Raw genomic sequence first — 10,928 nt, forward strand, 5'->3', positions numbered from 1 at the left:
CGATGCGTATACTCTAGCTGAAGGTCTTTCCAAGGCCGACATTCGTACAATAATTTAAAAAAAAATCTTGAGTTATTGTCGAAAAACTGTTTTCGGTACCCTCTGACATGTCTTAACTTTTGAACGTTTTTCACAGAAAACCTTTTTTTTTAGAAAAAGTGAAAGATTTGGCGATATCACTCTTAAAGACGTGTAACCACGGCAGAGTAAAGTTAACCAGGCAGTAGCGCTGATTTGACTAGGGACCTGAATAATCTAGTAGCCTTATATTTTTTGCGAATAAAATTTTTCAATTTATGTCAGTGTTCATTTGAGTTCATTTTCATACAGTGTATTAGGTCCCTTATTTGACGTTTCGAAAATGAACCGCTACTGCCTGGTTTATTTTACGCTGCCGTGCGTGTAACCAGTGTGGTTTATATGAACGAGCCAAATTCCCATGAAAATATCACTGGCGTGCACTATTGAAAGTTTTTTTTTTGAAAAATCTTGGCGATAGATACCCTAATATCCTCTGTCCCGCGAGAAAACACAACCATATAATGGTCTATAACCGATACGACTATCGATTGCTACACATGAACTCAACAACCAAAGATTATCGCTAACATTTGCCATCGATGCCACTAATAGATGACTGACTATCTGTTCAACAGATTCTGTTGGTTTCATAATGATACTTCATCACGTAACCCCTTTTGCTTTAAAAACGGAAATGTAGCATCAAAATTGTCCTATTGAGTCTATATTTGCTTTTCTGAAACTAAGTGTTGGTATTATTCGAGGATTTAGCTTAAATTTGAACTTGCGTCACTTATGATTTTCATTATATCAAACGTAAGGTATACATACGTTACCACTCTCTTTCTCTCTACGTTGTTTGACTTAAAGTGTGTTTAAGCCGGTTACTATAGAAACACAGAAAACGACGGAACAACAAACCGAACTGAATTCTTCATCAACTCTTCTGCACCTGTGTTGTTAACAAAAAACACCATCGTCTTTTTGTGTCTTTAACACATTCTTTCGTGTGTTAACTGAAGGAAATGTCATTCGAAATTGGATTGTTATAAACAAATCTACAAGAAAACGGATTTTGTTATCGTTAATAAAGTTGTGTTAGGTTGTTGTGGATAGAAAAACAAAATGTTCGTCTACCTAAGCAAAAAGGTATAGCGCGGTGTTCATGTAATTAATTAAAAGCAACCAGACTTCTATCGTCTAAATAGATCGCAATACCGAACAACACAAGACTAAATTGCTTGTCTTGGAACAAAGATCAGGGATACATTGCTGTTGGTGGCGATGATGGATTGGTTAAAGTACTTAAGTTGGAAGGATTATCGTCTTCAGCGCAAACGAAGGGTAGTCTGGCAGCATCAAGTAATCTATCGATGAACCAAACATTAGAAGGGCACAAAGCACCAGTGCAGGTAGTGACATGGAATGATTCGATGAGTAAGCTAACAACTTCCGATCGGGATGGGGTCATTATGGTTTGGATGTTATATAAGGTATGACAGCTTGTTGGTGGTGCAATGGGGGAAATGAATATAATCTGAGTTTACCGTAGGGCAATTGGTTTGAAGAAATGACGAATGATCGGAAAAAGTCTACTGTAAAGGGGATGGCTTGGCAAGCAGATGGTCAGAAAATATGCATTGTTTATGAAGACGGTGCGATAATCGTTGGAGCTGTTGATGGTAATCGTATTTGGGGTAAAGAATTGAAAAATACTCCGCTTACGGGTGTTCAATGGTGAGATTTGTCGCCTAAATCTTTGATGTTCCTTTGCTATACATGTCGTTACGAAGACTTGAGGGATGGTAATGTATATTTCCTAATAGGTCGCCAGACGGTCGATTACTGTTGTTTAGCCTAAAAAGCGGCGAGCTTCATCTGTACGACAACCAAGGCAGCTTCGTTGTAAGTTGTGGAACTATGTCTTCGATACTAGGTCGACTCTAAATCTAACGTTTTTAACAACCAGATGAAGCTTAACATTCAATGCGTAAATTTGGCACCTTCGAGATATATGTACGTTGCTGCGATGTCATGGTACCATGGAAATGTATCACCGAATCGACCCACACTAGCGATTTGCTACGAAATTGGGAAAATTCAACTGATGAGGAACGAAAACGATGACTGTGAGTTCGGGATTCTGTGTAGCAAATCGTTGTCCGCATCCAAAACAATTCAAATTAATTTCCACAGTTCCTATAATCATTGACACTGACATGCAAGCGGTGGATTGTTTGTGGAATCACGACGGTTCAATTCTGGCGGTTTGTGGGATTCGGGCGGGTGCTGGTATTGAGCGGGAGTCTAATGTTGTAACGTTTTACACACCAATGGGAGAGGTATTGAATGGAAATGTGACCGGGAAGTTGTTGGTTTTATCGCATCCGTTTCTTTAGCATTTGCGAACCTTGAAAATCCCTGGCAAAGAAATAACAGCTTTGTCGTGGGAAGGCAAATCTCTCCGGATTGCTTTAGCTGTGGACAGTTTCATTTATTTTGCCAATATTCGTCCGGATTACATGTGGTGCTATTTTGGCAAAACCGTTGCGTACTTAAATGCAGGTAATGATGATGCAGTTGTTACATTTTGGGATACGACATCCAATCAGGTAGGTTCAGAAATTTGCTCAAAATTGATCCAAGGGAAATCAATGGAAATGATCTAAACTCGATGCATCGTTAGTGCTTCTTGAAACAAGTCGACCCACCTCTCTGCATTGCCGCTACTTTGGAGCATTGTGTTATTGCGGTTGAATACTCACAGGTGACTCCAAAAGATCCGAATATTGTCGTCGAGACCCATTTCAAGGATAAGAAATATCAACTGCTCGTATGTAATGCCATCAGCACCACCGTTGACTGTAGGTTTAAACAATCGTGTTCGCATGCCTAAATCAATTATCAAAAAATTGTTTCCCAATCCAGCCAAATATACCGACTTGAAACCGCACTTCATAGCCATGAATTCACAGTACGTCGCAATTGCATCGAAGGATCACTTCATGCTGTGGAACTATCACACACCCAAAGGTTTCTCCAACATTCACGGTGCGAAAGCGCGCAAAGACAAACGTTTCCATATTGACGATACGCCATCCGGTGTGGTCGAAGTACTAAACGATTTGGATAAGGGCGGATATGAGCCTCCAATCAACCGCAACTCTACAACTGATCCGATTTGCTGTTTAGCAATGTCAGACAAGCTGCTACTTATTGGCAGAGAATCAGGATCGGTCATCGAGTATACCATACCGCATGTTGCTGTTAGAAATCGGCATGCAATGTCCCATCGGCCGATTAAAATGTCGATTAATTCGAATTCGAGCCGTGCAGCAGTAATCGATTCGGTGGGTGTGCTCTCTACGATTGATCTAATTGATCCGAAGGACGGCAGTCGCGGCAACTTGATGAATGACGGAAAAATTGAGAGAAAAGATGTGTGGGCAATGTGTTGGGCGAAAGATAATCCACACCTGCTAGCTCTGATGGAGAAAACCAGAATGTATGTACTGCGTGGAGCCGATCCTGAAGAGCCGATCTCCTGTTCCGGATATATCTGCAATTTCGAGGATTTAGAAATAACGGGAGTGCTGTTGGATGATCTTGTTAATGGATCATCTGTACCGGATAGTGGTGAGCACCTACTACAATTGAGAGTGAAATCGTTGAGGGATACCGAAGAGCTGTTGGCCCATGTCGGTGTAGCAGAAGCTAAGCAGTTCATTGAAGACAATCCTCATCCAAGGTTTTTATTTTCAATTTTATTGTTCTCAGAACTGTAATTCTCATCAGATTTACCTTACTGTTAAGATTGTGGCGGCTTTTGGCAGAAGCATCGTTGAAGAAATTAGATTTGGAAACAGCAGAAGGAGCTTTTGTTCGATGTGCTAACTATCCGGGACTTCAGTTGATAAAACGGCTACGAAACATTCAGAATGAAAATCTTCAGAAGGTAAATTAAGGATGAAAAAGATCCCGCGGATTGAAATGACGCCACTTTTCTGTACAGGCAGAAGTATCAGCATTCTTTGGAGATTTCGAAGAGGCGGAAAAGTTGTACATGGACGAGGATCGAAGAGACTTGGCAATTGGCTTAAGACAAACTCTATGCGACTGGTTTCGAACAGTTCAACTGTATCGAATGAGGTAGATTGATTCCAATACGTTTTACCAAGCGACGAAACTCATGAATCATTCTCCAACCTAGTCCCGGAATATCGGACCAACAGATGGAGAAAGTGTGGCAAGAGATTGGAAACCATTTCTCTAATCTGCGGTCGTGGGAAAGTGCTAAAGAGTACTACGACAAAGCACACCACATTGAGGGACTAATTGATGCGCTATACCAACTGGAAAAATACGACGAACTAGAAGGATGCATCCAGAGACTGGGCGAAAAGAACCCTCTGCTGGGGAAATTAGGTCAAATGTTAGCTTCAGTTGGTATGTTGTCTTAAATCCGCATTGATACCCCGCCTGTTATGCTTACCAATCATTTTTTCAGGCATGTGTGACCAAGCTGTGGCTGCATACATTAGATTGGGCGACGTAAAGTCGGCAGTGAATACATGCGTGAATCTTAAACAGTGGGGGCAAGCTGTCGAGTTGGCCCAGAAATACAAAATGCCCCAGATCGGAACACTACTGGGAAAGCATGCCGCTCAATTGTTGCAAGAAAATCGTCTACCCGAGGCCATTGAATTGCAGCGTAAGGCTGGTCGATATTTGGATGCAGCCCGTTTGATGACAAAATTAGCCGAAGGAGAAGTAGAGAAGAAATCGAACTTGTTGCGCGTCAAGAAAATTTACATTCTCGCCGGACTGTTGGTGGAAGAACAGTTGAGAGTGCAATCGTCGCTGTTGGGCAGCACAAGATTGTCGGTTTTATCCAATCTCTCGCCGGAGGACTCAGTTTTGGTCGAACAGATCTGGCACCATGCGAACGCCTATCATTTTATGTTACTTGCACAGCGACAATTGCGATCTGGTTTGATGCACAGTGCAGTGCTAACGTCACTGCGACTTCGTGATTTCGAAGATGTTCTAGACGTGGAAGATATCTACAATTTGCTCGCATTGGCCAGTTGTGCCGATCGATCGTTCGGGACGTGTTCGAAGGCTTTCATCAAATTAGAATCTCTCGAAGAGATACCAGAACAACGGCGTCAGGAGTATGAGGAGTTAGCGGTGAACATTTTTTCGAAAAATGAACCGAATGATAGTCGAACCGATCGCGTTGATTGTTTTGTTTGCGAAGCATTGGTACCGAATTGGTGTTCGTCGTGTCTAAATTGTGGAACACATTTTCCTGCCTGCATTGCATCCGGAAAGTCGTTGATGTCGCCGACAGAAGCATGGCAATGCAAGACATGCCATCATTGTGCATATCCAATGGAAATAGCGAACAGAGATACGTGTCCGCTGTGTCACAGTTTCATTTTAAAAACACTGTAAACCGGTCAGGCGACAATACAAAAGCAGATCTCATCTGTTCAAACGAGTTTTATTTTGCGCTCGAAAAGTACCCAACGGGAATGTCAACCTCAGACTTGAATGGAATCACGTAACTTTCGCGAACGTTCAAAGTGCGGTGTCGCTACAGTTCATCTTTCTTGCCCGAATATTTTCCGTTGTAAACCTTATTCTCAATCGTGACCGATTCGCATTTTTCCTGATCGACCAAAAAGTCCTTAGCTTCCCATGCCTGAGCGCCGTCCTTGAACATGAATATTGCTCTATTGTCATCGACCATGTATCTTTCAGCCTGAATGTGATTGTTCCACAGACTCGTTTGCCACAATTTCGTTATCGTTTCGGCTTCATCCCTCGTTGGATTGCCCATAACACTGACGAATGTCATCAACGTCTTTCCTTTCTTCGTTAGTTTCAGCAAATTTTCTGGATTTGACATGTCCACTTGATTGAAGTCGATTTGTGGCGATGGACGAAGATGCTCGGGAAGTTCATCGGGTTCGAGTGGTTCTTCATCTTCCTGAGATGGAAAAACCAATTATTATTTTTTGGGGAAAATTAGTCGAGCTGAACTGATAAGACTGTCGAAAGAATAGATGCAATGCGTGGAGGCGTATTCCTTACCTCCCATTGATCCAACAACCGCTCCATATCGGCATCATTGAAGTCTCGTATATCTTTCTTGGCCCAACTTGGCTTGTTTTTCTCGTCTGCCTTTTTACCGTGCGAAACTAAGATAATTGCAAAGCAGCACAGCCAAAGCAAGAGATTGAACTTCATTTTGAGTGTGAAATTCAATTGAATTGAAACTTGATTTGTTTACGATGAACTGGTGTTCATTGGAGGTTAAAATTGACGTGTCGGCGTAGTGTCGTCATTCAAAACATTGAAATGCCAACGTATCAGCTGTTCACAAACAAAAGGAAATGTCAAACTTAATGGTAGTGTAGATTGGCAAGCTTTATCAACAAAGTCATCTCAATAATCAACTGCACACCATCAACAAACGTGTATCAGAATATCAGAGATATCCTGTCAACAAGGTCAACAACCAACGATGAAAGCGAAAATTGGTCCATCGATTCTAAATGCTGATTTATCTCAGCTGTACGAAGAGTCGGACAAATTGCTGCAGAATGGTGCCGATTACTTGCATTTAGATGTCATGGACGGTCATTTCGTACCTAACCTAACGTTCGGCCATCCAGTGGTCAAGTGTTTGCGAAACAAAATCAAAGAGGCCTTCTTCGAAACGCACATGATGGTATCGAAGCCAGAGGAATGGGTTGAAAGTATGGCTGATGCCGGTGTTGATCAGTAAGGAGATAAAATGATTGGCCGCAAACTGACACTCATTCGCTGTCATTCACTTTCACTTAGATATACATTCCACATCGAACCGGTTCAGGGTCAGGTAGCAAAGATTTGTCGTCAGGTTCGCGAGGCTGGTATGAAAGTCGGCTTAGCACTGAAGCCCGGAACGGAAGTCGAAGTTGTGAAAGAATTCATTCCGTTGGCTGATATGATTCTGATCATGACTGTGGAGCCGGGATTCGGCGGTCAAAAGTTTATGGCCGATATGATGCCCAAGGTGAAATGGTTGCGTGACAACTATCCGCAATTGGACATTGAAGTGGACGGTGGTGTCGGACCGGATACAATACATGCGTGCGCCAATGTAAGAGAAATTTTCCATTTTTGTCTCGAACTTGAATCTACGGCCTGTTTGAATTTTCGTTTCAGGCTGGTGCTAATATGATCGTTTCCGGATCGGCTATCATTCGAGCCGACAACCAGAAGGAGGTTATAACGTTGCTGAAGAAGACCGTTGAAGGTGTGATCAATGGTTGATGGAGTGATCAATGGTTGAAGGAATTGCTTATGCACTGGGTGTTGGGAAGATGCTGTGGCTATGTTCGAATTTTTTATATTTTTCTAATTACAAAGATGGAAATGTTCGAAAGTTGTTTGTCTCTAATGACGGTCATTGACCCTTTCGTGTGCTAGGCTGGGTCGACATTTATCAGCAATGAGATCCCTGTTTACCTTTTAGCGAGAGCCGAATTTACATAAGAATCGTAAAGTCTACAATTCACCAATCGAAATAACTCTCCTCTCACAGACAGGCCAGGCGGTGTAACATGATCCACCGATTCACCATAGTAGTAAACACAGTTCAGTAAAAGCTACAAGAAAATTTATTTCGAATCATTGTGGTTTAGCTGATGCTCCATTGAGACCAATTAGACACATTATAATTCTATGCAACTGATGGATGTTTGAATACAAAAAGAAAGAGGTCCCACGTCCAGTCAACAACATAATCATCACTCCAATTGAATATGCTCATCAAAAAAAACAATTTTTCATACTCTCTGTATAGTCAGCTCTGCTTAGTGAATTTGAATAATGCCCGACTCCAGCAGCTTTTGGATCTTGCCTGAAAGAGAGAAGAAAACAAAAAATATCAAAAACTGACTCGACGAACATTTGCGGGACTTGTAGCCGCTCGCAAACACATACCTGCGATCTCTGGATTCTTTAGATGATCCTGTACGGCCTTCGGGTCACTTTGCATCTGATTCAAGATCATTCTCATGGCTGGATCTTTAAGAATTTGTTGCACCTCCGGATCGGTCATAGCCTTCTGCCACGTCTCTTGTGGATTGCTGTGAACAGCCATCGTGCACGAACGGTATCCCTCCACGGCTTCCGTGTTATTCGGATCGATTTCGATCGCCTTTTGATATGCGGCTAGAGCTTTCGAAGACTTTTGCATTCCTTGCAGGATTTTTCCCTTACGTATCCAGCCCTTGATGAATTTGTCGTCTAACGTTGTGCACATATCGCAGTCCTTCAATCCCAGATCGAATGCAGCTAATTTCGTGTAGCATGCCGCGCGGTTGCTGTACAGTTTCGGATCTTCTGGATTTCGTTTGATGGCTTCGGAGTAATGTTTGATAGCCGTGCTGAATTCACCTTTCTTGAAAAATTCGTTGCCTAATTCCTTCTCCTCTTCGGCTTTGACTGGATCGACGTACGCCTTCAATTCCTCTTCTTTAATCTTCTTATCGATTTGGCTCAAAATCGTTTTCACTTCCGGAGTGCGATGCTCGGACATTGATTTTTCGAAGTAAGTCTTGGCCGTTTTCCAATTTTCCATTTTCTTGTAAGCGTTGCCGATACGCGAAAACGCCTTTGCTATCAACTTAAAATCAGCCCGGTTCTCACGTCCAATTTCGATGCCCTTCTCGCACGTTGAGATGCACTTTTCGTAATCCTTCTGTTCGAAGTAGACGGCAGCTGTGTTGTTGTAGAATGTTATATCAGTCGGATCGTGTTCCATGGCCTCGTTGTAGTGTTTGAGTGCCGTCTCAAAGTCTTTCTTTTTGTAGGCATCGTTTCCGAGAATTTTCGATTTCTTTGCTAATTTTTGGTTTTCGGTAAGGTTAACGTCCTCATCTTTTGGAGGTGAAGCCGCCTTTGGTGCTGGCTTTGGCGGAGCACTTGTTGCTTGCGGTGAACTGGGATCGACTTCCATGTAATTTGAAAACATTGATAGCAGCGATTGCTTGGCCTCTGCGGATCCTTGAAGGAGGGCAGCGTTGGTTGGGTCTTGCTTCAAACCTGAAATGACAGAAACCCTTTTGTTAGCGAGTAGTCAACAGTGTTATTGACAGGAAAATTAACGATAAACCGCCACTGAATGCAATAATGAATATAGCGAAAAGTAGGGATGTTCCAACTGAAGAAGTACAAGATTCGGATGCGCTAGTAATAGAAATAGATGACTCCTAAATCAAGAATGTCACCAAAAGGATGACAGCACATTTTCAATGGAATCTATTCCTTCATCATTGAACTACCTATTATCAAGTGACTTGTTTCGAGTTTTAGACTTCATTTGTTGGAGAACATACGTTTTACTATAATACGACCACTATATTGAAAGCTGGTCGTTTATTCCCAAAGTCGGTGTCAACAACAGATAAGAACGGAAAATTTACCTTCTCCATAGGCCGTCAAAGCGTCACCATACTTCTGCATAAACGATAGCGCCGATCCTTTTCGCGAATATCCTTTCACCCATGTTGGATTCAATTCGATCGTTTTGTTAGCGTCCTGCAGAGCTTCCTCGTATTTACCGGCTTTTACGTACGCAGCAGATCTGTTACTGTACAGCACATGATTTTTATCGTCCAACTGAATTGCTTTTGTGTAGATTTCGATCGCTTGATCGTAATTCTCGCTCGAAAGTGCAGCGTTCCCTTGTTCTTTCAACAGATTGATCTGAATTTTGAGGGAAAAAAGGATAAACAACAACAACAAATGCACGAGTTTCATATAAAATGACAAAATTTGTGCTTCGAAATCATTTTGTAGAGTTCTTACCATTGTTGCTGTATCCTGCTCCATATTTTCCAAGTAATTTATTGTTCAATTCACGAATTGCTTTAGTTATCCACTTCAGTTTACGTTTCTTTGTCGGTTTATTTGATACTGTAACTTGAAACACCTTTTTCTCTGCTCAATGGAAAGTTCAAGAATAATCACGAAAATGTTTCATTAAACTTCACATTCAGCTTTGTACTAGATGACAACTGCATTAGCATAGAAAAAAACAGCAGAGAAATGAAAACGTTGTTGTGGCATGATTAGAGAGATGATAAGTTGAAGCGTGACACATCGGGGAAAAAATCTAAACTTCTAAAAAAAATTAGGAATTTGCTTTTGCTGCGAATTTTTCTATTTAACAAAAACATCCGTTGGCCTATATAGAACAATTATACCACAATTATTTTCAATATTATTTTTACGCTCTCATAGACTTTGGCAAACCTCGTTGGTCAACAGAGATATTTTCATGATCAACTATAGATCACTAAAATGACCGCTGGCGTGACGATCGACGGTTCGGTTTTGTGTGCAAACTAATGACAACCAACTTTGCTTCTAAGGGAATTCCCCGTATTTAACTCATTTACATTCATTTCAAAGAATTGGACGCACTCACTTATTCATTATTATGTGAAATTGTGAAGTTGGTTTCAATTAGTTTGCACACTTTTCCCCACCAGTCCTCACGTTTCCGTCATCAGTTTCACCAAACGAAGAGATCTATAAGTGTTATAACCAGTTTTTTCAGAACCTTGATTCATTGGAAGTGGATCCCTCGACCTAGATTCACCCAACTTCACTTAGATTCACCTAGCTACATTTAGTTTCCCCTAGGAGTGCTAACACAATTCTGGTTGGAAGTGTCAGTATGGTTAAGAGTGTCATTGATGTTTGAGTCTTAGTTTGGTCGAGTTTAATGTGTCAGTGTGGTTAAGATTTTCAGTGTATATCAGGCGAAGCCCGGGTAACAGTGCTAGAGCTAGTTTAAAATAAAATGGGAAAAACACAAGAACGACAAGAAGTCAACCATAACT

General features: G+C 41.6%; 4 protein-coding genes across 4 annotated transcripts; 2 read left to right on the forward strand and 2 right to left on the reverse strand.

Annotated features, from left to right (window-relative positions):
- The first annotated feature begins 1,113 nt into the window (after positions 1 to 1,113).
- Positions 1,114 to 5,599, forward strand: LOC119079365 (WD repeat-containing protein 35). Its single transcript, XM_037187218.1, has 13 exons — positions 1,114 to 1,170; positions 1,230 to 1,514; positions 1,574 to 1,758; positions 1,848 to 1,926; positions 1,991 to 2,150; positions 2,218 to 2,363; positions 2,421 to 2,633; positions 2,708 to 2,885; positions 2,950 to 3,769; positions 3,835 to 3,976; positions 4,034 to 4,170; positions 4,232 to 4,467; positions 4,529 to 5,599. The coding sequence occupies exons 1-13, from the start codon at positions 1,147 to 1,149 to the stop codon at positions 5,476 to 5,478; spliced, it is 3,555 nt and encodes a 1,184-aa protein (XP_037043113.1). The 5' UTR covers positions 1,114 to 1,146; the 3' UTR covers positions 5,479 to 5,599.
- Positions 5,511 to 6,377, reverse strand: LOC119079393 (LDLR chaperone boca). Its single transcript, XM_037187281.1, has 2 exons — positions 6,121 to 6,377; positions 5,511 to 6,016 (listed from the first exon to the last, which is right to left on the reverse strand). Exons 1-2 carry the CDS (start codon positions 6,274 to 6,276, stop codon positions 5,621 to 5,623), a joined length of 552 nt encoding a protein of 183 aa, XP_037043176.1. The 5' UTR covers positions 6,277 to 6,377; the 3' UTR covers positions 5,511 to 5,620.
- A 45-nt stretch (positions 6,378 to 6,422) lies between these two features.
- On the forward strand, positions 6,423 to 7,459 carry LOC119079392 (ribulose-phosphate 3-epimerase). Its single transcript, XM_037187279.1, has 3 exons — positions 6,423 to 6,813; positions 6,877 to 7,174; positions 7,240 to 7,459. Exons 1-3 carry the CDS (start codon positions 6,554 to 6,556, stop codon positions 7,345 to 7,347), a joined length of 666 nt encoding a protein of 221 aa, XP_037043174.1. The 5' UTR covers positions 6,423 to 6,553; the 3' UTR covers positions 7,348 to 7,459.
- Positions 7,460 to 7,676: 217 nt separating this feature from the next.
- LOC119079371 (stress-induced-phosphoprotein 1) lies at positions 7,677 to 10,093 on the reverse strand. The gene is made up of 4 exons (XM_037187241.1): positions 9,889 to 10,093; positions 9,504 to 9,786; positions 8,020 to 9,123; positions 7,677 to 7,936 (listed from the first exon to the last, which is right to left on the reverse strand). Exons 1-4 carry the CDS (start codon positions 9,910 to 9,912, stop codon positions 7,890 to 7,892), a joined length of 1,458 nt encoding a protein of 485 aa, XP_037043136.1. The 5' UTR covers positions 9,913 to 10,093; the 3' UTR covers positions 7,677 to 7,889.
- Positions 10,094 to 10,928: the final 835 nt, after the last annotated feature.

The sequence above is a fragment of the Bradysia coprophila genome, unplaced genomic scaffold, assembly GCF_014529535.1.
Source record: "Bradysia coprophila strain Holo2 unplaced genomic scaffold, BU_Bcop_v1 contig_324, whole genome shotgun sequence".
NCBI lineage: Eukaryota > Metazoa > Arthropoda > Insecta > Diptera > Sciaridae > Bradysia > Bradysia coprophila.